The sequence below is a fragment of the Myotis myotis genome, unplaced genomic scaffold (genome assembly GCF_014108235.1).
Source record: "Myotis myotis isolate mMyoMyo1 unplaced genomic scaffold, mMyoMyo1.p scaffold_m19_p_31, whole genome shotgun sequence".
Taxonomy (NCBI): Eukaryota; Metazoa; Chordata; class Mammalia; order Chiroptera; family Vespertilionidae; genus Myotis; species Myotis myotis.
Genome location: NW_023416337.1, coordinates 2,195,204 through 2,220,836, shown reverse-complemented (window position 1 = coordinate 2,220,836; position 25,633 = coordinate 2,195,204). Strand labels below are relative to the sequence as shown.

General features: G+C 58.0%; 1 protein-coding gene across 1 annotated transcript in view; it reads left to right on the top strand.

Moving 5' to 3' along the window:
- The window catches only part of ROR2 (receptor tyrosine kinase like orphan receptor 2), a 195,027-nt gene that overhangs the window by 158,955 nt on the left and 10,439 nt on the right, over positions 1-25,633 (top strand). The window contains exons 3-5 of the mRNA XM_036302401.1: positions 7,721-8,008; positions 8,972-9,002; positions 25,223-25,350. Of these exons, the coding sequence (XP_036158294.1) occupies positions 7,721-8,008; positions 8,972-9,002; positions 25,223-25,350 (447 nt within the window). The remainder of the gene's footprint in view (positions 1-7,720; positions 8,009-8,971; positions 9,003-25,222; positions 25,351-25,633) is intronic.

The window sequence follows — 25,633 nt, the reverse complement described above, 5'->3', positions numbered from 1 at the left end:
TGAAGTCATAAACCTGAAGTTATTGCACCCAGCAACTCAGCTTGACACGGGTCTCACAGCCAGTTGGTAGATACACAAGCAGATGACATGGATCTCATTGAAACGAATAGAAAAGCATATTAAAAACTGGAACAACGCAGTTGACCAGCTTCATCTTACGGGGTGTATACAGAACGCCTGCACCGAGCCATCGGTCCAACGGGGGCCCTGCAGGAGCGGCTGCCGCACCGGGCTCGGCAGATGTGAGTGGCACCAGGCACCGCTGACCAGGCTATGCCGGCCGCTGTGCAGAGGAGCCACTCCCAGAGCCGGCAGAGGAGCCCTCAGACGCGGGCCGTTAGACACGGGCTCGTGCCAGCAAGAGTGCAAACAGCTCACTGCGCCTCGATTGGAAAATGGATAAAAAAGTTGTGGTTGGTGTACGGGGGACTATTATACAGTCTATAATAATAAAAGCGTAATATGCTAATTAGACCGGACAACCTTCCAGATGAAGCTGGGGCTGCGAGGGAAGCCCTGGTCCCTGGTGCTTGCCAGCGGCCAGAGGGAAGCCCGTGCTGGCGGGGGGGGGGGGGGGGGGGGGGGGGGGGGAGGCCTACTCTGTGCATCGGGCCCCTGGTAATTAAAATAAGTGAACTACATCAACATAGATAAATCCAAAGGTGACTGAGTGAAAAAAGCAACTAGCAAAGATGTTCTTTCAGGAGAAAGTTTTAAAAACAAAGTAGTAATTCAGCCATGATTGGAATAGTGTGTACTGCTCTCTGGAGAGGGAGGGAGAAGTAAGGGAAGCGGTGTTAGTTACATTATGGAATGTTTTATTTCTTTAAGTGTTGGAAGTCAAATATGGTAAAACATTTGCATAAAATCTTGATATTGTGAACATGGGTGCTATTATACCAATATCTGTATTTTCTGTATATTTGCAAGTTGCAGCGTTTCAGCATTAAATGGTTGAATATAAAAGAATTGCTGTTGAACAAAACCGCTGGGCAGAAGGCCCTCTGAGCGGCGTGGGCTTGAAAGCGAGCGGCTATGGGATTGCTATTTGAAGAAGATGCCGACCTCAGAAGTCCAAGGCAATGACCTGAGAAGCGATTGCAGCCAATCGGGTAGTTCAGTGAAGCGACAGGATAAAGGGACGTGCACGCCGGACAGAGGGACGGGCTCCCAGAGGCTGGCGTGCTGGTCCCCGGAACCTGTGTGTCACCTGCCCGACACGGACTTCTCAGATGGCTAAGCGATGGGGTTAGCGGAAGGTTTGGGATGGGAGACGATGCTGCATGGTGCAGGCGGGCTCGGTGCCATCCCACAGGCCCCGCTCAGGGTGGCAGGGACCAGTCACTGGCCGGAGGGGAGAGGCCGAGGCTGGAGCGACGCAGGAAAGGCGGAGGCCCGGCCGCCGGGGAGACCTCCCGGCGGGCGCCCCAAGGGGCAGCAGCCCTGCCGCCTGACCGGAGGACTCTGGCCTCCAGGCTGTGAGATAAATCGGTGTCGCTTTATGCTACTTCGTTACAGCGATAAGAAGAAATTAGTACAATATGTAGACATCCGGTAGTGTTCTTGTAAGCCTTAAGCCACTTGTATGGAAATAGAAATAAAACCGGTTCGGCCAGCGGCAAGGACAGTTGCTGAGGACTAGGTAGCTGGCTGAAGTAACTAGTAACTGAAGGGGGGGTGGGGGGGACGGCCCTCTGGAGCCGAGGGCTGGACTGGAGAGGGACCTGCCTCCCAGGCCGCGAGGAGGCCGTCTCAGCTGCTCCGTCCACACTCGGGGCTCATGGGACTTCTCAGGATGATTCTAAATTGAATGTTAGAAACTAGCCTGGAAGAGTAACATTCATCATCCCTTTTCGTTTAATTCATCACCTGAGGATACGTTTATTGATTTTAGAAAGAGGAGAGAAGAGAGAAACATCAGCTGGCTGCCTCCGTACCGGCCCGCCTGGGGATGAGCCTGCAGCCCTTCCGGAGTATGGGACGATGCTCCAACCGCCGAGCCCCGGCCAGGGCTCGTGTTGTTCGTGATGGCTCAGTGTACGTCAGTCGTCGTAATTTAGCAGATGTGATGTTTCCACAGCCGTAGGCCAGGCTCGGCGTGGGGGCTGCTTGGGGGGGAGCGGCAGGAAACACCCCCGAGAAGGTGATCTTGTGGCAGAGACTGGCCCTGAGAAGCATCGACGCTCCGAGACCAGGTGTTCTCCGCCGACTCTCCATGAGGGACACGCTGGTGTCTTAGGAAGAGCAAGGGACCCTCCCCTCCCTTCCGTGGGGCAGTGTGGGAGGTGGAGAGAATCCCAGAAGCGCGATGCCATGGATATGAAGGAGCTCTTCTCCAGGATCTTCCTCCTTCCTTTCTGAAGTCTCAGTTCACTCACCAGCCTAGGTCAGGAGCTGCGGTTGAAGTTGGCGTGAGACCCACCCGCAGCGTTGATCGCTCTGAGTGTGGGTCAGAGGCGAAGGAGCCCATCAAGGCCCAATGGGGGTGCGGAGCGGGGCGGTGTGGTGCGGGGCGGTGTGGTGCGGGGCGGAGCGGGGCGGTGTGGAGCGGGGCGGTGTGGTGCGGGGCGGTGTGGTGCGGGGCGGAGCGGGGCGGGGCGGAGCGAGTGTGGGGTGGAGCGGGGCGGTGTGGAGCGGGGCGGTGTGGTGCGGGGCGGAGCGGGGCGGGGCGGAGCGAGTGTGGGGTGGAGCGGGGCGGTGTGGAGTGGGGCGGTGTGGTGCGGGGCGGTGTGGCGCGGGGCGGTGTGGTGCGGGGCGGAGCGGGGCGGGGCGGAGCGAGTGTGGGGTGGAGCAGGGCGGTGCGGGGTGGAGCGGGGCGGGTGTGGAGTGGTGGGGGTGGGGCGGAGCGGGGCGGTGTGGGGTGGAGCGGGGCGGAGCGGGGCGGTGTGGTGTGGAGCGGGGCGGAGCGGGGCGGTGTGGTGTGGAGCGGGGCGGAGCGGGGCGGTGTGGTGTGGAGCGGGGCGGAGCGGGGCGGTGTGGGGTGGAGCGGGGCGGTGTGGTGCGAGCGGGTGTGGGGCGGTGCGGTGCAGAGCGGTGTGGAGTGGTGGGGGTGGGGCGGAGCGGGGCGGTGTGGAGTGGTGGGGGTGGGGCGGAGCGGGGCGGGTGTGGAGTGGTGGGGGTGGGGCGGAGCGGGGCGGTGTGGAGTGGTGGGGGCGGGGCGGGGCGGGGCGGGGTGGAGCGGGGTGGTGTGGGGTGGGGCAGGGCGGTGCGGGGTGGAGCGGGGCGGGTGTGGAGGGGGGGGGGTGGGGCGGAGCGGGGCGGGTGTGGAGTGGTGGGGGTGGGGCGGAGCGGGGCGGGTGTGGAGTGGTGGGGGTGGGGCGGAGCGGGGCGGTGTGGAGTGGTGGGGGTGGGGCGGAGCGGGGCGGGTGTGGAGTGGTGGGGGTGGGGCGGAGCGGGGCGGTGTGGCGTGGTGGGGGCGGGGTGGAGCGGGGCGGGGCGGGGTGGAGCGGGGCGGGGGGGGGTGGAGCGGGGTGGTGTGGGGTGGGGCAGGGCGGTGCGGGGTGGAGCGGGGCGGGTGTGGAGTGGTGGGGGTGGGGCGGAGCGGGGCGGTGTGGCGCGGGGCGGGGCGGAGCGGGGCGGTGTGGTGCGGGGCGGGGCGGGGCGGGGCGGAGCGGTGTGGAGTGGTGGGGGTGGGGCGGAGCGGGGCGGAGCGGTGTGGAGTGGTGGGGGCGGGGCGGGGCGGAGCGGGGCGGTGTGGTGCGGGGCGGGGCGGGGCGGGGCGGAGCGGTGTGGAGTGGTGGGGGTGGGGCGGAGCGGGGCGCTCCCAGCTGGGCAGCCTCCGGTGGCCGCTGGGCACTGGTGCTGGCTGTCCCCGTTGCTTCTCTCCTCGGCCCTCGAGCAGAGCTCGGGCGCAGGCACTGACGGGACCCAGGGGACCAGCGCAGGCGGGTCCTTCCTGTGGCTCCCAGGTGACTCCGTGCGCATCAGAGGCGAGCCGCTGGGCCAGACAGTGCGGGGAGAAGGGTGCTGAGGGCCCCGGGGCAGCGAGTTCTCCGGATCCTCCTTCGTGCAGGAACCGAGGACAGCGTGGCTTCCGCGAGTGTTCCTCTAGTTGAGAGGGAAAGGGATCCGTGTGAAGGGGCCTCGGCTCGGTTAGGAGGAAACGGGGGCTGCCTGGCCCGGCTGGGAAGCTGAGGGCGGCAGGCTCTCCGGGAAGGAGGCTTTCAGCGCGGCCCCTCGTTTACCGGCCGGCCGGCCCCTGTAGTCCCGGCCTCACATTGGCATCCTCCCCAGACGGCATTGCCCGGCCAGGGCGTTGGTAATGTCCACAGCCATCGCCCTCTCTGGTTCCCACCTTTTTATCAAAGGGAGCCCCGTTCCCATCAGGACTCACTGCCTAACCCGGCCCCAGCCCTGCAGCCGCCATCTGCCCCTGCCCCTCCCCTGCCCCTGCCCCTGCCCCTCCCCTGCCACTGCGGGTCGGCACACGCGCAGGCCAAGGAGCCTGTGACAGTGAAGTCGCCCTGCCAGGAGCTTGCCTCCAGCACGTCCTTGCAGCTGCTCCTGCTGCAGCCTCCGTGGGGAGCCGCTGGCCTCTCTGAGCCGAGCCTGCTGGGGCTGCAGCACGGCTGCCCCCGGTCGGTAGGGGCTGGCACCGGCTGCCGTGCCCAAGCATGCGCCTCGGAGAGGAGCCTACGTACACAGTTGTCCACGTGGTAGCCCCGGGTCAGAGGAGGCTGCGTGGGAACAGAGGGGACTGGAGAAGTCGCGGGGGGCTGCTCGGGATCAGACAGACAGTCCGGGCCTCCCAGGCTCATGTGCAGGAGGAACCTCCTGGTCGTCCTCTCTGCCACCAGCCTGCCTCCCCTCCCCTCCCAGACTCATGTCTCTCCCACATGAGGAAGAGCCCTTCTACGGTTTTCAAGGGATTTAACTGATCCATGGAGATGCCCAGCTGTGGGGGGGGGGAGGGGTCTGGGCCGGCCCCCGGGTGAGATGACAGTTGGCAGAGCCCATGTGCCTGGCCCTCCGGACCCCTGGGCCTGCGGCTCGGGACACCCCCACACCTGTCGTTGCCTGAAGCGTGCGTACCGTTCAGTAGCCGTGGCTTGTCCCATGTGCGGGTGAGAATCAAAACTAAGCGTAATGCCGAAGGAGAGAGTGTTGTGACTTGACCATGTCATTTGCTGTTTTAAATTACAACCTGCCGACTCTTCTATATTCCCTCGTGGGCATTCAGTGTTACAAAGACCTTAATATTAAGCACCTTGAAAGTGCTTCGTGTGAAACTCTCTAAGGTGGCTCTGGCCAGACGCAGTGAAACCTGTGTTCACATCCTCTGTCGGGCGGCCCAGGCTGCTCCGGCGACGGCCCAGGCTGCTCCGGCGACGGCCCAGGCTGCTCCGGCAATGGCGCTTGCTGCACCAGCTACAGCGCACGCTGCACCGGCAATGGCACAGACTGTCCGATTGAGTGGACTTCGTGTCAAGACGCAGGCTTGCAGAGTGGCAGGGGCACTTGGGCTAATGAAGAGCGTCCGTCCAGTGTCACCGCGGGCATGGAAGGTCTCTTCAGGGGGTTGTCATTGACATTTCAGTTACCTTCCTGCTCTGTGTCATCCATAGGATTCTCTTCAATGCTTAATTCAGTGCATGAGAAGTGGGCTGGCTAGGAAGGAAGCAAGGCAGAACCTAAGGATATTTGTTAACAACTAGAGGCTCGGTGCACGAAATTCATGCATGGGTAGGGTCCCTAGGCTTGGCCGGCAATCAGGGCCAATCAGGGTTTTCTGGCTGCTGGCCAGGGCCTTCCTTTGTTCTGTGCTGCTCCCTGATGGTCAGCACACATCATAGCGAGTGAGCCAACTCTGGGTTGAACTCCTGAGGGGACACTTTGCATATTAGCCTTTTATATATAGACTAGAGGCCCGGTGCACGAAATTCATGCAAGGGCCTCGGCCCTCGCAGCTGCCAGCAGCTTACCTCAGCCTTCACAGCCCTGACTTCATCCGAAAGGTCATCTGGAAGGACATTCGGAAGGATATTAGCATATCCTTCCATATTATGCTTTTATTCTTATAGATAATAATCATACATAATAACCAGTGTGAATGAGTGACACCTCTCCAGACAGATACCTCCAGTCTCCCTTGTGAAGGGAAGCCGTCCTTTTGACTTGAAATTCACAACCTTCCACCCCCTAGGTACCTCCCCCTCAGCCCCCACCCCCTCAGCATGAGAGGGGCTGTCACACCCTGTGAAACGTACCCGAGAGCCCACTAGGAATGCCATCATTGTCTGTCCAGTCAAATCAGGAATAACAGAGACATGCCATCTTTCCACATTATTTTTAAAAAAGAATTAGGGGCCAGCCAGAAATCAAGCCAAAAGATTCAGAACATGAACTCGTTTTACAGTCATTTTCAGATTGAGCTGTTATCTCAGCTTTGTCTGAAGTGCGTCCATCCCCTGATGATTGATGTCTTGTCTCTCTAATCTTGTGGGGTTTTTATGTGAATGGAATTTTAGCATGTGTGTGTGTTTTGTTAATTCCCACTTGAGGATATGTTTTTATTGATTTTAGAGAGAGAGGAAGGGAGAGAGGTAGAAATATCAGTCGGTTCCTCCCATATGTGCCCAGATCCAGAATGGAACCCGAGGCCCTTCAGTGCGTGGGACAAGGCTCCAAGCAACTGAGCCCCGGCCAGGGCTGCGTGTGGGTTTATCTTAAGAGAGAATAATCCCCAGCCCTTGACCTACACCACACACGTGCGCGCGCACACACACACATGCACACACACATGCACACACATACACACACACACGCACGCATGCACACACACCACCACGTGTACACCCCCAAACATACCACCCTGCACACCTCACCTGCCCTGCACACACTCCCCTCTGGCTCCTCAGGGCCTGTGTTGCCGCTGAGCTTAGGGCAGTGTTTCCAGCTACCCCCCTACCCCCATCTGTGTTCTGGGTACTTCCCTGGAGGGTGTGAGCCCTGGACGGCTTCTTCCTGCCCCTGAGCTGGGCTGGTGGCCAGAGCTGTCGGCGCACTCAGCCTGGCGGGCTGCCTGCCTGGCCGGTGGCTGGCTGCTCTGAGGACGACTTTGGGTGGCGAGAGGAGGGATGGGCTTTCTGAGCGCGAATGTGCATCGTAAGTTAGTGAGATAAGATGTGGTTCATATTAGGTGTTCACCTCCTGCCTGGAGAGTGTTTGTAACCCCAAGTCCACACTCCGCACGTCTTGTCGCTCACAGGCATGCGGAGCGGAGACCTGAGTAGCAGCTGCACGCGGCCCAGCGGGGGCGGGAGGGGCAGCACTGCCAGCCTGTCCACTCCCTGCTAACAAGGCCCCAGGGCCTGGAGTCCTGAGACTCCACGTTTTGTTGGTGATTTCACTGTTGAAGATGCTCAGCGCTCTGTAATGGTGCTGAGTGCTGTCCTGGGAGAGGCTTCGAGGCCCGTGGAGAAATCCCCGGCGCCAGCCCAGCTTCCTCCGGGCGGGAGCGCGACGCGGGCTCAGCAGTGGGCACTAGCCGGGCGCCTCCAAGCAGAGCCCCTCAGACAAGGCCCTGCGTGGTCGGGTGACGCGTGCTCGGGCCGCAGGCTCCGTCCCAGCCGTGGCTCTGGTCCCGCGCCCGTGTTCTCGGCAACGTTCCAGGACGGTTCCTGCGGGGCGCGCCCGGGCCCAGGGCTGGGGGCGGGGGCGGGGCGCGGGCGGCCGGCACTGAAGCCGCCTGAGCCGGCTCCTGTGTGACACTCCTTGGCAGGTTACTTTCTGAACTTCCTGGAGCCGGTGAACAACATCACCATCGTCCAGGGCCAGACGGCGACTCTGCACTGCAAGGTGGCCGGCCACCCGCCGCCCAGCCTGCGGTGGCTGAAGAACGACGCCCCGGTGGTGCAGGAGCCGCGGCGCGTCATCATCCGCAAGACGGAGTACGGCTCTCGGCTCCGCATCCAGGACCTGGACACGACAGACACCGGCTACTACCAGTGCGTGGCCACCAATGGGATGAAGACCATCACTGCCACCGGCGTCCTGTTCGTGCGGCTCGGTGAGTGGGGACAGGCTGGGCCTGCTTTGCAGCGAGGGCGCTTCACAGCCACCGGGGGAGAGTCACTGGCAGCGGGAAACAGCACACACCCCGGCAGCGGGCCAGCGGCCAGCGTGCCGGGCCAGCGTGCCCTGCCCCTCGCACTAGTAGGAAAAGGGAGGGACACGGTGGACACGCTGGACGCAGGACATAGTCCCGGGCTAGCGGGCAGGTCGTAGGCCACAGAGTCACCCTGCGGGAGGCCCCCACACAGCCTGAGCCCCCACAGGCCTGGCACCTACCAGCCCACAGACCCCTGGCCCGGCAGGGGTGGGGGAGCCAGCGTGAAGACAGCTCTGAACTCTGTGCGAGGTACATGGCTAGAAGGAGGGTGTCCCCCTCGCATCCCCCTTTTGAGAAGGTCCCTGGAATGCCCCAGCCTCTCTGTCACCGATTAGGAAAATGGGTCTTGTGAATCAAGGTTAGATGCGGAGAGAGAAAGAGCAAGACGGTGAAAACTACAAAAATAGGTCCAAAAGCCCTGGCCAGTGTGGATCAGCGGTTAGAACGTCTGCCCTCACACGAAAGGGCCTCAGGTTCAATCCCCAGTTAAGGGCAGGGACCTGAGTTGCAGGCTCCATCCCAGCCCCCACGCGGGAGGCAGTCAGTGGCTGTCTCTCTCACATCGATATTTATCTCTCTCTGCCTCTCCCCCTCCCTTCCACTCTCTCTGAAAAAAATCAATGGAAAAAATATCCTCGAGTGAGGATGAACAACAACAAAACCACATAAAAGCATGTCCAGCAGAGGGCGCCCTCCGGGGTGTGGCTCCCCGCCCCGGGCACAGGCTCCAGGGGCCAGGGCCCGGCTGAGGCAGCTCCCCACGGGCGCCCTGCGCTGCTGCGCCTTCACCGATGCGGGGTTGGAAAGAAGTTTGGTTCCAAGTCATGAAGCATTAATAACATGCCCGTTTTTCCTTTTTAGGTCCCACACACAGCCCAAACCATAATTTTCAGTAAGTATCTGTTTTCCTGAAACCATTCTTTCTCTGAGGCTCCGTTATGTAAGAATCCAGGTTTAAATCCAGCAAGCACATGTTTTTACGGAATTTGCTGGAAGTTGGCCGGACGTCACTCGAGGATGGCAATGCGTTTGCTGTGGGCTGGGAAACCATGGCCTGTCCCAGTTGGTGTTAGGAAAAATGTCATAAAAACAGAGATTGCCGGGTCCTTTCATCTCTGTGGCCCCCTCACGCCTGGTGGAGCATCCACGCAGGGCCGGCCGCGGGCACCAGCCTGGTCTTCAAATGCGTTTGGAACCAGGGAGGCCGTTCCCCCTGAAACCCAGCACCGCCCAGCCAGAGCCGGCCCGGCCCGCTTCCCGGCACAGCCCTGGCTCAGAGCCTCGCCAGGTCTGCAGGGGCGTGCGCTCAGGCCTTCCCGGGACCGCCTTTCCACGGGTGCACCGTGGGGTCCCCTCTGGACCCCATGCTCGCAGCGTGGCCTGAGGATGGCTCGGCAGGCCTGTGTGAGGTTGCAGTGGGGGGTTCCTCGTTGCCTCCCCGACACAGGAGGGCACGGCTGCACCGCAGTGTTCTGAGGGGACACGCTGTGTGTCCCTGCCCCCTGGTGCCGCGGGAGCGTTGGCCCAGCAGTGGGCTTGGTGAGGCTCCCAGCACAGCAGGTGCCTGGCGGAGAGCAGCTGGGGGAGGGGCTGCGCTCAGGGCCCTGCCCACGCCTTGCTCCTTCATCACGCATGTGCGTCGTGAGGAAAGAAGTTGCACAAAGGGAACATCTATGAGGCTTTAGAAAAGATATGTCATTTCGAACGAGTTTTTCTTTTCTTTATTTGTATCATTAATTAATTTACATAATAAGTATATAACAGTATTTTGTAGAGCAGCAGTCGCCCACCTTTCGGACCTCACGGACCACCGGTTGGCAACCGTTGTTATGGAGTATACAAATATGACTTATATGTAATTATAATGTAATTCAATAAATGTATAAATATCAAATGCATTTACATAAGTTTTATATAAAAATTCAATATTTTTACACTTATTTTCTTCTCATTTTAAATTATGGATCAAATCAACACATTTGTCAAAATAATTCGGGCAGTTCTGGCAGAGTGACAGTTCATCAGTCCTGGCCCTCGGGCCTGTGCCCAGGCCCCGTGGCCAGGTGGGTGTGCAGATGCGGCCTCTGTGCCCTGGGTACACATGTGGGCCCAAGAGACACAGCACCACTTGCTCCCTCTTTTGCATGAGTGGTAGGATAGTTAGCTGTCAGTACATTTTAAATCCCCCTGGCCACACCCACGGGGCGCCCGCCTCTGCACTGGGCGTTCTGCATGTCCACGCCCTCATTAGCCCCGAGGCCTTGTGCCCTGGAACGTGGACAGTCTCTCTCGGGGACTCTGAAGAGCAGAGCCTGGAGGGCACACGTGTGCACAAGTCGCTTCCCTGCCGCACCTGAGAGGACCCGCGTCTCCTTGTCCCCAGTGTAGCCCCATGTCTGTCTGCCCGCTCCCTTTCGTCCCGCTGTCCCGCTGAGTGCTGGCCACCTGTCACCCTGTCACCCTGAGTGCTCGGCGTCACACCCCCAGGCTCCCCCTGCCTCTGGCGGTGTCTCTTCATAGTCCTTGCCTGTTGCCCTTACATTGTTTCTCAGTGATTTTTAATAATTATTCATCTACTTGATAACATAGAAATTTAAATTTTCTGTTATTTGTCGATAATTATATGGGTTTTCATGTGTCTTATTAAGGAACATCCTAATTTCCTTGAAATATTCTGATAGTGTTTTGCTTGGAAATGCAATGAATTTTTAGATAAATTTGAGAAAAATTAATATTTAATTGAATTGTCAAGGACCACTTCTTTCATGCTTTAAAATGTCCTTTTCTCTCTAACATTTATTTTGAAATTTTTCAAACAAATGGAAAAGTAGAAAGAGTTTTATAGGGATCATTCAGTCCGGAACCTACCACCTGGACCCTGGCATTTACGGTACTTCCCCTGCCAGTGTTCTTGCTTCTTCCCGCCGTCTCCAGCCAGCAGGCTGTCTTTTTATTCACCTCACAAGGTGCAGATATCTGTGCACTCCCTGGAACTTTTTAGCAAGGAAGCCATTAACGAGTTCCATATCTGAACATTCTTGTTTCATTTGTGAGTTAACCTACAGACAATGACATGCGCAAATCTTAAGTATTCCATTAACAAGGTCCAACCAATGCAGAAACCTCTGCAATCCAACCCTGGCCAGGCCCAGAGAGTCCCATCCCTGGAAGGTCAGGTGACCTCCTAGTCCACGCCCCTCCTCCCCTGCCAGCCACCGTTCTGGTGGTGTTCTGCCGTGGACGGTTCTATGTGTTTTAGGACTTCATAGACACACAGCCACAGCACAGAGCCACACAAGCCTGGCTTCCTGCACAGGGCATTGCCTTCGAGAAGCATCAGGCTGTGTGTGTCAGCAGGGCACTGTGTCCTGCTGGACAGTGCTGCTGGACGCTGGGCCCGCGGGGCACCCACTCCCGCTGGCATGAACGTGATGGACTTCTCACACGGTGGTCTGTGGACGTGTAAGCATCTCTGCTAGGGAAGTGCCTCGGGGTAGCACTGCTGGCGTGCAGGGTCTGTGCATGCTGTGCTGTGAGAGATACGCCTTCCCTCGAGGGGGCGTGCCCTTTGCACTCCCAGTGGCGGGGAGGGGTTTCGGGGGCTGCACGCACTCACCAGTAGTTGGTCTGGTCAGTCATTGTAACTGAGCCCTTCCGGTGTGTGTGATTCCTGGAATACTTAAGATTCCTACACTGTTTTGTAAGTTTTAACTCTTTATGTTACTGACTTCTAAAACATTACTTTTATCAGTCATTTTTTATTTCAAACAAATCCACTTTGGCTGCATCCCCCTGGGCCCAGGGATACAGGCTCTCAGTTTCCTGTTCTTGTTGAATTTTATCAGTGAGCTTGGGGTGTATTTTACTTTTGATAATTCGGTAAAGGTGTTCTTTGTGACCAATTAGATATGTTCAGTTTTTGTGAACATGTCCTGTTGTTTCAACAAATAACTGTTTCCTGGTGGTGGCCACACATACCTTGATTTACACAGTAGATCACGTGTGTGAAGCGTGTTACTAAAACCGGCTGTTTTCTTTGTCACGTGGGTTACAGATACCTGGAAATGTGTGAAAGCTATCATGCTCGTTCTGGCCTTGCCAGTTCCCACCAGCTGTCCGTTTTAAAGGGGCCTGCGTGTGCGTCAGGCCCGTAGGCCCGAGGCTGCATGGCTTTGGCCGTGTTTGTCTGGAAGTCCCTATGAACGCTTCTCCCCTGGAGTTTAGTTTGCCAGAGTGACACTGCCCCCGGTTTTCTCTTTGTTTGCATTTGCTGCAGACTTCTCTTCCTCTTCCTGTTCCACTGTCCCCCAGCCTCTTGGCATCCGTTTTATGTGGGTATCTTATAAGTAGCCCATAAGTTCATATTTTAGAGGCTGGTAAGGAGGATTTCCAATCTGGAAGTTCAGTTGCTACATGCAGGCTGTTGTCGTGTTTACAGATGTGTGCACAGCACTCACTGCACTGGGAGCCCGCCCCGCCCCGGCGTCTGTGTGCCTGCGAGTGAGGGAGTCTGCTCACTGGCATCTGCCAGCGCCTCCTTGTCCTGTGGGCGAGAGACCTCAGGGGTCGGAGACCTGGGACTGGAACTGCCGGCAGCACCCCCGCTGCGACCAGGTTGCCCCTAGCCCCCAGCAGAGCACTGTCCTCACCCGTGTTTCCCAGAACTTCAAATGGTGCCAAATGACTCAGGTGTCCAGTAGTGACTTAGAGTAGTTTTACATTAGATTTGACCAGTAAGTGGTGAAGAACATGTTTTTATTGGTTTAATATCCATAGAATTGCCCATTCACATAGAGTTTACCCTCCTTGTTTGAGGATTTCATGCCTGCAAATTCTGTTACTTCACTACAGTGTCTTTGCAACCCCAAGCCCGTGCTCGGCTGTTTTCACGGTCACGGTCACGTATGGCATGTGCAGAGCGCTCGGCCCAGCGGGGTCCCCGCGGAGGCGGGCCTTCTTGTTGGAGGTCTGCTTCGCGTTAGGCTGTTGGTGGTGGTTTTGCTGTTGAAATGGCCCCAGCGGGTGCGGAAGTGCAGCCCTGCTCCTGGGGGAGAGGCCGAGGCTGCTGCCTGGAGGGCGCTGTCATGAGCTGCCTCGGGCCCGGGCCCAGCTCCGCTGGCCGTGAGTGCAGCGTCAGTGACACAGCAGAAGCCACAGACACAGGGGATGTGATGGCTGATGAGACGTCGGGACCACTTGCAGTAAACTGTCTGTTTTTCCACTGGGAGCCATGGCTCAGTATTTGCTAATTCAGTGTTTACAGCTTCTTTATAGAGGACCAGAGGCCCAGTGCATGAAATTCATGCAGTGGGGGGCGGGGGGGGGTCCCCGGGGGGGGGTCCCCCCAGCCCGTCCTGTACCCTCTCGCAGTCCCGGAGCCCTCGGGGGATGTCTGACTGATGGTTGATTTGCATATTAGCCTTTATTATATAGGACAACCACCACAAATAACCAGAATGGCCTGTATTTTGTTCATATTTCATTAGGATATCTGTCTTTTCCTTATTGATTTGCAGGAGTTTTAGAATGTCCTCTAGGTAGAATTGTTACATAATTTCCTCTGGAAGGGATTTCATACTTGTGTAAGCGCGGGTCTGGGCTGCTCTCCACATTGACGGCTGGCCCTCGGGCACCACCGAGTGAGTGGCCACACGGGGGTCAGCGAGTGGACCGTGGCCTCTGTGGTACGGGAGCTTCCTGGCCCTGCAGGTCCGCTTCAGGACTCCCTCCACCAGCAGGTCCCTGCGGGCCGCAGCCCAGGGCCCTGACGGAGTGTGCGCCTCTCTGCACGCTGTGTGCGGAATGTCTCACTGCTACTGTGGGTGGCGTTTCCCCCCAAATTCATATTTTGAAGAATTAAGTTCCCCTCTCCCCACCGTGGGACTGTCCTGTAGCGAGGGCCTTAAGGAGGGGGTCCTAAGGGGGGCCCTGATCTCGTTCTCTCTCTCTCCCCATCCTGGGCATAAGGGTCGGCCCTCTCCCCCGCTCCCCCACTCCCCCGCTCCCCGGCATAATGCTGGGTCCTGCTCGCTCTGCCCCGGGAAGACGCAGCAGGAAGGAGGCCGTCTGAGAGTTGGGAACTGGGTAGATGAGCAGTTTGATGTTGAGCTTCTCAGCTGCCAGAAATGTGAGACGCGGAGCCTGGTGGTCGCCCGTCTCTGGTATTGGGAGGGCGGCGCTGACCAGTGCAGCTGCCTGTTGCCGTGTGGCTGAGTCACCTGGGCCGCTGCCTGGCACTGTTCCCCCGAGCTCTGTCCCCGTCTGTCTCATTGGAGCTGCACGGACGCTGGACCTTTGCATTTCCTTTGTCAGGTGCGGGTGGTGTGGTAGTGTTTTTCCTCCTGACATATCAGCTGTGGTGCATGGTGGCGTCCCATGGCTAAGTGGCTTTACAGCTCAGACAGACTCCCCTGGGGCAGGGGCTGTTCCTGCGGTAACTGCGTGACCGCTAGCTGCTGGCAGGTGCGCTTGTAGCCGAGCACACGGGGCAGCCGGCTTCCTGCGGCCCAGGTTTCTCTCCCCCCTGACTGCCTCCGTGGACTGACCACGCCTCTGTGATGTCTCTGGAAGTTGCCAGATGGAGACAGAAAGGAAAACAGTGGCTGGACACAGACCCGCTCCCAGCTCTCTGCTGCGTCCTGGGATCTCGGGGCCAGGCCTGGGCCGGGCCTCCCCGCGGGCAGTTTCCTGAGGAGACGTCCGGCGGCCACGGACCTAGGGGAGGTGGGACAGCGAGCAGGTGGCGGGCTGTCCTATGTACAGTCCGCAGGTGGGGCTCCCTGCTGTGGGCTCTGAACTCAGACAGGAGTGGCCGGGTGGCTCAGCCCTCCACCGCTGCCCCTCCACCTGCTGCCCCTCCACCCGCTGCCCCTCCACCGCTGCCCCTCCACTGCTGCCCCTCCACCCGCTGCCCCTCCGCCGCTGCCCCTCCACCTGCTGCCCCTCCACCGCTGCCCCTCCGCCGCTGCCCCTCCGCCGCTGCCCCTCCACCTGCTGCCCCTCCACCCGCTGCCCCTCCACCGCTGCCCCTCCACCGCTGCCCCTCCGCCGCTGCCCCTCCGCCGCTGCCCCTCCACCCACTGCCGCTGCCCCACGGCCCCTCCACCGCTGCCCCTCCACCCGCTGCCCCTCCACCGCTGCCCCTCCACCCGCTGCCCCTCCACCGCTGCCCCTCCACCGCTGCCCCTCCGCCGCTGCCCCTCCACCCACTGCCGCTGCCCCACGGCCCCTCCACCGCTGCCCCTCCACCCGCTGCCCCTCCGCCGCTGCCCCTCCACCGCTGCCCCTCCGCCGCTGCCCCTCCGCCGCTGCCCCTCCACCTGCTGCCCCTCCACCCGCTGCCCCTCCACCGCTGCTCCTCCACCTGCTGCCCCTCCACCCGCTGCCCCTCCGCCGCTGCCCCTCCGCCGCTGCCCCTCCGCCGCTGCCCCTCCGCCGCTGCCCCTCCACCTGCTGCCCCTCCACCCGCTGCCCCTCCACCGCTGCTCCTCCACCTGCTGCCCCTCCACCCGCTGCCCCTCCGCCGCTGCCCCTCCACTGCTGCCCCTCCACCCGCTGCCCCTCCACCGCTGCCCCTCCGCCGCTGCCCCTCCACCGCTGCCCCTCCACCGCTGCCCCTCCGCCGCTGCCCCTCCGCCGCTGCCCCTCCACCACTGCCGCTGCCCCACGGCCCCTCCACCGCTGCCCCTCCACCCGCTGCCCCTCCGCCGCTGCCCCTCCACCGCTGCCCCTCCACCGCTGCCCCTCCGCCGCTGCCCCTCCGCCGCTGCCCCTCCACCTGCTGCCCCTCCACCCGCTGCCCCTCCACCGCTGCTCCTCCACCTGCTGCCCCTCCACCCGCTGCCCCTCCGCCGCTGCCCCTCCACCCACTGCCGCTGCCCCACGGCCCCTCCACCGCTGCCCCTCCACCCGCTGCCGCTGCCCCACAGCCCCTCCACCGCTGCCCCTCCACCCGCTGCCGCTGCCCCTCCGCCGCTGCCCCTCCACCCGCTGCCGCTGCCCCACGGCCCCTCCACCGCTGCCCCTCCACCCGCTGCCGCTGCCCCACGGCCCCTCCACCGCTGCCCCACGGCCCCTCCACCGCTGCCCCTCCACCCGCTGCCGCTGCCCCACGGCCCCTCCACCCGCTGCCGCTGCCCCCGGCCCCTCCACCGCTGCCGCTGCCCCACGGCCCTCCACCGCTGCCCCTCCACCGCTGCGCTGCCCCACGGCCCCTCACCGCTGCCCCTCTGCCCCTCCACCGCTGCCCCTCCACCCGCTGCCGCTGCCCCACGGCCCCTCCACCGCTGCCCCACGGCCCCTCCACCGCTGCCCCTCCACCCGCTGCCGCTGCCCCACGGCCCCTCCACCGCTGCCCCTCCACCCGCTGCCGCTGCCCCACGGCCCCTCCACCGCTGCCCCTCCACCCGCTGCCGCTGCCCCACGGCCCCTCCACCGCTGCCCCACGGCCCCTCCACCGCTGCCCCTCCACCTGCTGCCCGCCGCCCCACGGCCCCGTGGACACGGCTTTTGCGGGACATCCGTTCGTGTGCTGGGAGATGTGGGGGGTGGAAATCCTCAAAGGCTCAGGGAGCTTCCACCATTTAAAAGTTGTTTCCTTCCGCCCCCTGGGGGTGGGGGGCGGGGGTGTGTGTATGGAGAACAGAAGCTTTAAGAGAGGCTGTTCCCCACAGACGTGGTTCAGAGATGGGGATCATAGCTCACCCAGGCCGGTGCGCAATGCCCGGGGTCGTTTCCTATTTCACGTGTGGGTTTCATCCTCTGCTCTTCCAGAGAGTGGTTCCTTTTCACAGTTACAGAGCCCATGCACCCGGGTGGCAGCCTGGTGGCCTGGAGGCGGGTGTGGGTGTGGGTGTGGGTGTGGGTGTGGGTGTGGGTGTGGGTGTGGGTGTGGGTGGGGTGGTGCAGGGCAGGTGCTCCCTGAAGCCTGGCCATCAGGCCCTGCTGCCTGAGGTGTTGCCTGGGCCAGCCGTGGGTCCCACAGTGCTTCTGCACAACTAAAAGTTACGTTAACTATCGAATTCTGGGAAACAGGAATCTTTCTTGGGGCTGAGTTCTGAGCCCTCTTCTTTTTTACTTCACAAACCGAGTAATTCCAAGGCTCAGCATTCTCCCCGAGTCTCCGTTGCCAGGTCTGGACCGGTCCTGTCCGCCTGGTCATTGTAACATTATAGTGAGTGTTACAGTGAGGTGTGTGAATCCTCCATCATTCTTGTTCTCTTTCAGAATTGCTTTGGCTAGCCTATATAATAAAGAGCTAATATGCAAATGGTCGCCATGCCCTTGTGCCCTCGCACCCTCTTGCCGGGGCTGGGGGACCTGAGGCCATGCCCCCTGCCTTTCGGGGCTTGACGGGGGTTGAGACGGCTGGGTATGGGTCTCCTGTGATTTCGAGGTGCGCACGGATGGGCGGGGACTTGACTCTGGGTTCCATGGCGCGCCCCAGACTCTGACAGGAGGGAGATTTCATATACATTTTACTAATTTCTTTCATCTCTGACACTTCTGTTATAGAGAAAGGGCAAATAGCAATATTAAAATATTTCCTCTAATTAATTCCCTTTTAATGTGCACAATTTTGTGCACTGGGCCACTAGTTCTATATTTGCATTTGCATGGCAGTTTTAGAATCAGCACGTCAGTTTCTACAAAAGCGCCTTCTGAGATGCTGTTTAACTTTTGATTTTAAATCATTTCAAACCTGCAGAAAAATTGCAAAAATAGTAATAAGTAGCCCCACTATGCTGTTTACCCAGCTTTACCAGTTTTTATATTTTCCCCCATTTGACTTATGTCCTCAGCGTACATCTGTAATTAACCGTGTGAGAGTATGTTGCATCCATCACACTCCTCTGCCCCTTCGTGCTCCGCTGGGTGCCCCCCGAGGTCAGCGCTCTATCCCCCCAGACCCGCAGCTTCAGATTCGGCTGTGTCTCTGAGTGGCCACTCATTCTCTGAGCTCTTCCGTTGCCCCGCCGTGCTGTGTGGGTCCCTCCCCCCAACACAGGACCCCCCGGCCGCCTTAGTCTCAGGTCAGGTGGGATGCACATGGCTCTCTGTCTCAGAGTGGGCAGGGCTGGTTTTTAAAGGTTAAAGCACCAGCTCTGGAATGTCTTACTTTGCGGAGTGCAGTTCACGGCTGTTTGATCAGGAGGCATATTGGTCTGCAGTGTCCTTAGGACATTCTTGTCAAGTATTTTTATCCAGGTGATGCTGGCCTTGTAAGATGAATTAGGAGGTATCCCTTACTCTTCTATTTTCTGAATAAATTTGTGTAAAATTGCTGATGTTTCTTCCTAAAATGTTTGACAGAATTCACCAGTTTCTATTATTTGGAGCTAGAGTTTTAATTGTGGGAAGATTTTTTATTTCAACTTCGAGTAAGAGATATAGGGCTATTCTGAGTTTTTATTTCTGTTGGCACTAATTTTGATGTGTGTGTTTTTCAAGGAATTTGTCATTTTTTCTAAGTTGTTGGATCTGTGTTCATATACTTATTACCTTATAAGTTCATAATACTTACTGCCTTTTACTGTCTGTCAGGGTCTGTGGTGACGTCCTCATGTGCATTCCTGACGTGGGTAATGTGTGCGTTTTCTCTTTTCCTTAGCCAGTTTTTCTACGTGTTAGCAACATTGTTAGGTTTTTTAAAAAACCATCTTTTGGTTTTATTGATTTTTCTATTGTTTTCTACTTTTATTGATTTCTGCTTTCATCATTAACATTTTCTTATAATTCAAGTTTAATTTTCTTAAGGTGTAAAACCTTATCTAATTTAAGTATTTACAGCTATTAAGTATTAACAGCTATAAATTCATCTCTAATTACTGTTTTAGCTGAAAGCTATCAAGTTTTTATTTTTTATAATTTATATTTTCACATTCCATTTAAAATTATACTTAATTTTCCTTGTATTTTCTTTTTTGATCTGAAAAGTTTATCTAGAATATGCTATATTAATGTCCAAATATTTGGAGAGTTTCTAAATATATTTTGTTACTGATTTCTAATTAACTTCTGTGTGATCAGAGATTTTATGGTTTTAGTTCTTTTCAACTTATTACTCTGTGGTGAGCATGAGCAGTGGCCATTCCGGGTGAGCGTGAACAGTGGCCTTTCCGGGTGAGCGTGAGCACATGGCCTTTCTGAGTGAGTGTGAACAGTGGCCTTTCTGGGTGAGTGTGAGCGCGTGGTCCTTCTGGGTGAGTGTGAGCAGTGGTCCTTTCTGGGTGAGTGTGAGCTCGTGGTCCTTTCTGGGTGAGTGTGAGCAGTGGCCTTTCTGGGTGAGTGTGAGTAGTGGTCCTTTCTGGGTGAGTGTGAGCAGTGGCCTTTCTGGGTGAGTGTGAGCAGTGGCCTTTCTGGGTGAGTGTGAGTAGTGGTCCTTTCTGGGTGAGTGTGAGCAGTGGCCTTGCTGGGTGAGTGTGAGCAGTGGCCTTTCTGGGTGAGTGTGAGCAGTGGTCCTCTGGGTGTGGGTGCCGCTGCACTGAAATGGCTGTGCCCGTTGGTGTGCTGTCCTGCAAACCTCCTGTCGCTCCTGGGGTGGGGACTGTTTCCCCCATTGACTCTTCACTAATTTTTCCCCTAATTGAATTCATTGCTGAGAGGCAAGTGTTGAAATTTCCGGTTGTAATTGTGGGTGTTTTTGAGTTGTCCTCTAGTTCTGTCCGTCCTTGCTTATGTGTCAGCTCCAATGTGAGTTGCATTCACGTGTACGTCTTTTTGGTGAGACCCTTTCTTTGAAAGGTGTTTGTGCTGATGATGGAATTCCAGCTCACGGTGTATTTTCTCTGCGAGTGCAGGGCAGCTGTCATTCCCTGGTCTTCTGTTTTCACTGTTCCACCATTTGTCAAGTCCCCTGTTTCTGTTTATCCTGTTTCAGCAAGTCGGCTGTGATGTGAGTCAGTGTGGTTTTCTCTGTACGTAGCTTGCTTGCTTTTCACTGGCATTCCTTGGCCAGTGTGTCACTGTTTTAATCCGATTTGGAAAGACGTGTGGCCATTATTTCTGCACGCTGTTTTCCTGCTTGCTCGCACCTCTCCTCTCTCGCTGGGGTTTGATTGCACAGAGGTTAGACCCCTGTGTTTCCCACAGCTCACCGGGCTCTGCTCATTTTCTGTAAATCCTTCTGTCTCTTAGTTCCAGTTTGGAAATTGTCTATTGACCTGTCAAGCTCCTGTTTTTTTTCTGTCTTCTCCACTCTGTAGTTAACACCATGTTTTATTGGAGCTGTTTTTCATTTCTTGCCTTTGCTTCTTTCACAGTTTCCATCTCCCCACAACTCTTACCTTTGCCCACGCATTGTTTTCCATACTTGCAGTTCCTTGCACTCTGCTCTGCGGAGCCTGACATCTCCGTCATCTTTGGGTTGATTTCTCTTGGCCATGGGTTACATTTTGCTGTTTTTTCATGTGTCTGGTCATTTCTTATCGTATACAGGACATTGTGGTTTCTACTCCAGATCTCACCTTCCTCTGAAGAGTGTTTTGCTATAACAGCCTATTAGGTTACTGTCAGGTCACCTGCAGCTGATGGAGTCTAGCTTCAGACTTGGTCAAAGTGATTTATTTCCGTTTATTCTCTGTGCTTTTGCTGTGCCTCCTCTCCCACACCCTCACCCACACCCACACCCACACCCACACCCACACCCACACTCACACCCACACCCACACCCTCACCCACACCCACACCCACACCCACACCCACACCCTCACCCATACTCACACCCACACCCTCACCCATACTCACACCCACACCCACACCCACACCCACACCCACACCCACACTCACACCCACACCCACACCCACACCCACACCCACACCCACACCCTCACCCACACCCACACCCACACCCACACCCTCACCCACACCCACACCCACACTCACACCCACACCCTCACCCACACTCACACCCACACCCACACCCTCACCCACACCCACACCCACACCCACACCACACCCACACCCTCACCCACACCCACACCCACACCCTCACCCACACCCTCACCCACACCCACACCCACACCCACACCCACACTCACACCCACACCCTCACCCATACTCACACCCACACCCTCACCCACACCCACACCCACACTCACACCCACACCCACACCCACACTCACACCCACACCCACACCCTCACCCACACCCACACCCACACCCACACCCACACCCACACCCTCACCCACACCCACACCCACACCCACACCCACACTCACACCCACACCCTCACCCATACTCACACCCACACCCTCACCCACACCCACACCCACACTCACACCCACACCCACACCCACACCCTCCAACTCATCTGAACTATGGCTTCCTTTCGTCATTCGTCTACCTTAGACATACCCTTTCATAATAACAACAACTATGAAATGGTTTTACCACTTTTAACAAAAACAATGAGGGGGGAATGTTAACTTCCGACACAATGTGTAACTACATCTGAATTTTGACACTGAGTACTTTTCAACCTCAAAGGAACCTGACTTTCCATTAAGGGTCGTTCATTATTGATATCCATGAATTTTCCAAGCTTTTCTTGAAACTAACTTTTCTGTTTACACAAGCTGGGGAGACGGTTGGCAGTCAGCCCGCTGTGTCCTCGTCCCTCCTGAAGGACATCTGTCCGGGCACCCTCCTCTCCTGTGGCTGTGTCCTGCACCACCTGGTAGCTTTCCTCCTCCGTGACTATGAACTGATGTGTGCGTTTCTTCCTCACCTGTCAGTAGACCCTGGGTCAGTGCCTTGGGCGTGTAGATTTCCAGACCTGATCTCGTAGCTTGTTGTTCTGGAGTTGGTGAGCGTGTCCCCTGTGGCTGACGGATTGCTCGATGGTGCTCTGCCCAGAGCTTTTCTGTGGCTCCCGAGGGACTGGTCTCACAGATGCTCTTCAGCTCTCACCTCCCAGAGTTCCCAGATGCGCCCGGTAAAGAGAAAGCATAATTCCATGTGAAAATGTCAAGTAATTCCCACTTGTTTTCTTAAAATTTAATAACCTGAAGGATCTCATTTTCCAACTATTCTTTATGTTTTGGACATTTTGTAAAACTCACATTGGAAGCCCACTTGGATGAGTAAGCTGTGGACCAGCCTTGAGCCCCTTTTCAGCCTGGGGCACCTGAGCAGCAGGTGCCCACCCAGGGAGGAGCCCATCAGGGAGGAGCCCACCCAGGGAGGAGCCCATCCAGGGAGGGGCCCACCCAGGGAGGGGCCCATCAGGGAGGAGCCCACCCAGGGAGGGGCCCACCCAGGGAGGAGCCCATCAGGGAGGGACCCACCCAGGGAGGGGCCCACCCAGGGAAGGGCCTATCAGGGAGGAGCCCATCCAGGGAGGGACCCACCCAGGGAGGGGCCCATCAGGGAGGGACCCACCCAGGGAGGAGCCCACCCAGGGAGGGGCCCATCAGGGAGGGACCCACCCAGGGAGGGGCCCACAGTGAGGGAATAGGTTTCCATTTCTTGACTCTTGAAGCAGAGAGAAGTTGTCAGTCTTCCTGGGATGCCCCATGGGACTGACTGGATGGAATCTCGTACCCTGGGTGTAGGTGACGAACCTCTTCAGGATTTTCCCGGTAGAGCAGGCATGTGCCCTGCACCCAACCCGAACACCGATGCCTAGCGCACCCGCCGGCAGAGTTGGCGGCCCTGTGTGGGTGTGCCTGGCCGTGCGGCTCTGGGTGGGTGTGTTAGCACACGCACTTGCCTGTGTGAGCTGTAGTTAAGGAACCCTTGGCCCACAGCAGTGATGGTCGTGAACTGGACGGCGGGCTCCTGCCTCTTGTTGACCCAGAATCTCCTGACCTCAATGATTTTTGGCTCCAGATAGTTTTCTTTGGAATATTTTCTTCATGGACAGAGAAGACAGCAGAAGGGAGAGTCACTGGGGCAGAGGCCCTGGGAAAAGGTGCCCGTCACTCCCTGTCTCCGCTGCTACAAGCGTCCAGCTCCACCCTGAGAGAGCCTGCAGGTTAAGGTGGACACAGCATGGGTTCCGTGGGGTCGTTGACGTCAGTGTGGGGTGCAGTGACAGGTGTTGTTACCCTGAGGGGCAAGTGGCAGCTTTGCTTGAAAACAAGCAACGTAGTGACAGGCCTGAGCCCTTGGGTGAAGCTTGCCCTCGAGCCCCAGCCCCGCTCCTTCCCTCGCAGCAGCGGCCGCCAACTGCTGTGGTGCGTCCCTGGCTCCTTGAGCATCCGAGGACGACTTTCACCTCGTCGGTGCCCTCAGTGCGACCTCGTCAGCTGGGGCAACCTGCACGGTCGTTCCACAGAGAACAACTTAAGACTAACCGGGTTTCGGAAGGCCTGATGGCGGGGGAGGGGGCTTTGGGAGTTTCCCTTTCTGTCCCCCCCATTTAGACACATGCCTGCTGTCCACACAGCAGGGACAAGGCTGTGCGTCACCTCCCGGAGAAAACGCTGTGAGGGCCAAGCTTCTTGCAATCCCCCCGTGGCTCCCTCCATTTCCCAGTTTCCACTCTGCAGCGAAGGGTAGAGGAGCTTCCCACCAGCATCGTCCTCACAGCCTTGTGGGGCCACGGTGTCCGTGTCCGGGGAGGGCGTGCACACCGCTCTCTGATGAAACGTGCTTGAGTGGAACTGTCTCTGTATTTGGGCGTGGACATGGACATGTTCCCTCTCAGATTCCAATTCACACTCAGTGCACCCTGCCCCCTTAAAGATGCGCGGTTTTAATCAAGTTAATAGACTTTATTTTTTCGAGAAGTTTTAGGTTTGCAGAAGAGTTGAACATACAGTACAGAGTATTCTCATGTGGCCCCTCATCCCTACACCCCGTTCCCCCATTAGTGACATCCTGCCTCGTGTCCGCATCGCTGAGAGCTGATGCAGTGTTCCTGACTGGGTCTGGCACACTCACTGTCCCCATCGCTGAGAGCTGATGCAGTGTTCCTGACTGGGTCTGGCACACTCACTGTCCCCATCGCTGAGAGCTGATGCAGTGTTCCTGACTGGGTCTGGCACGCTCACTGTCCCCATCGCTGAGAGCTGATGCAGTGTTCCTGACTGGGTCTGGCACACTCACTGTCCCCATCGCTGAGAGCTGATGCAGTGTTCCTGACTGGGTCTGGCACGCTCACTGTCCCCATCGCTGAGAGCTGATGCAGTGTTCCTGACTGGGTCTGGCACACTCACTGTCCCCATCGCTGAGAGCTGATGCAGTGTTCCTGACTGGGTCTGGCACGCTCACTGTCCACATCGCTGAGAGCTGATGCAGTGTTCCTGACTGGGTCTGCCACGCTCACTGTCCCCATCGCTGAGAGCTGATGCAGTGTTCCTGACTGGGTCTGGCACGCTCACTGTCCCCATCGCTGAGAGCTGATGCAGTGTTCCTGACTGGGTCTGCCACGCTCACTGTCCCCATCGCTGAGAGCTGATGCAGTGTTCCTGACTGGGTCTGGCACGCTCACTGTCCCCATCGCTGAGAGCTGATGCAGTGTTCCTGACTGGGTCTGGCACACTCACTGTCCCCATCGCTGAGAGCTGATGCAGTGTTCCTGACTGGGTCTGGCACGCTCACTGTCCCCATCGCTGAGAGCTGATGCAGTGTTCCTGACTGGGTCTGGCACACTCACTGAGGTACACTGGGTGCATAGTCTAGACTGGCTTTCTGTGCTGTGCGGGTTTGCCCACCATTACAGTGTCATACAGACTCACTGCACTGTCTTAACATTCCCTGTGCTCTGCCTCTGCGTCCCTGGCAACCACTGGGTTTTACTGTCTCTGTGGTTTCGCCTTTTCCAGAATCTTCTGTGGTTGGAAGCATCCAGGATGCAGCCTTTTCAGAGCGGCTGCTTTCACTTTGCCATACGCATGTAAGGTCCGCCAGGCCATGTCTTTGTCGCTGAGTAATATCCGCTGTGTGGCTGGGCCTGCGGAAGGGCATCTCGGAGGCTCCCGTGGTTTAGCGTTCTGGGTGAAGCGGCTGTAAACCTCGGCGCGGGGTTTGTGTGGCCGTGAGCTCTCCATTCATTTGGGTAATTACAAGGAAGAAGATGGCTGGACCCTTAGATGCCAGATTTAAAAGGGAAAATTCTCGGGGGCGCCAGCAGCTTCCGGTGCACTTACCAGCGGTGTGTTTGCCCAGAGACGACGACCACGAGGACGGGTTCTGCCAGCCGTACCGGGGCATCGCCTGCGCCCGCTTCATCGGGAACCGGACCATCTATGTGGACTCGCTGCAGATGCAGGGGGAGATCGAGAACCGGATCACAGGTAGGACAGCCTGTCCCTGCCAGCCCGGCGGCTCCATGGCTCCTGCCACAGAAAGGGGCCTTTTTAGAAGCAGTGGCCGCCGTGTTTGCCCTGAAATGCTCCTCCCGTGAGTGTGTCTGAGCTAGTGCGTGTGGGCAGCGGAGAGGGTTTCTAACACCCGCTGGGGGTGGGGCGGGGTGGGGGTGGGGGGCGGGGAGTCCTGCCGTCCCGGCCTCACTGCCTCGCTCTGTCATGAGCCCTCAGGCAGAAACCCACGCAGGTGCCATTGAAATGCCCTCCACAC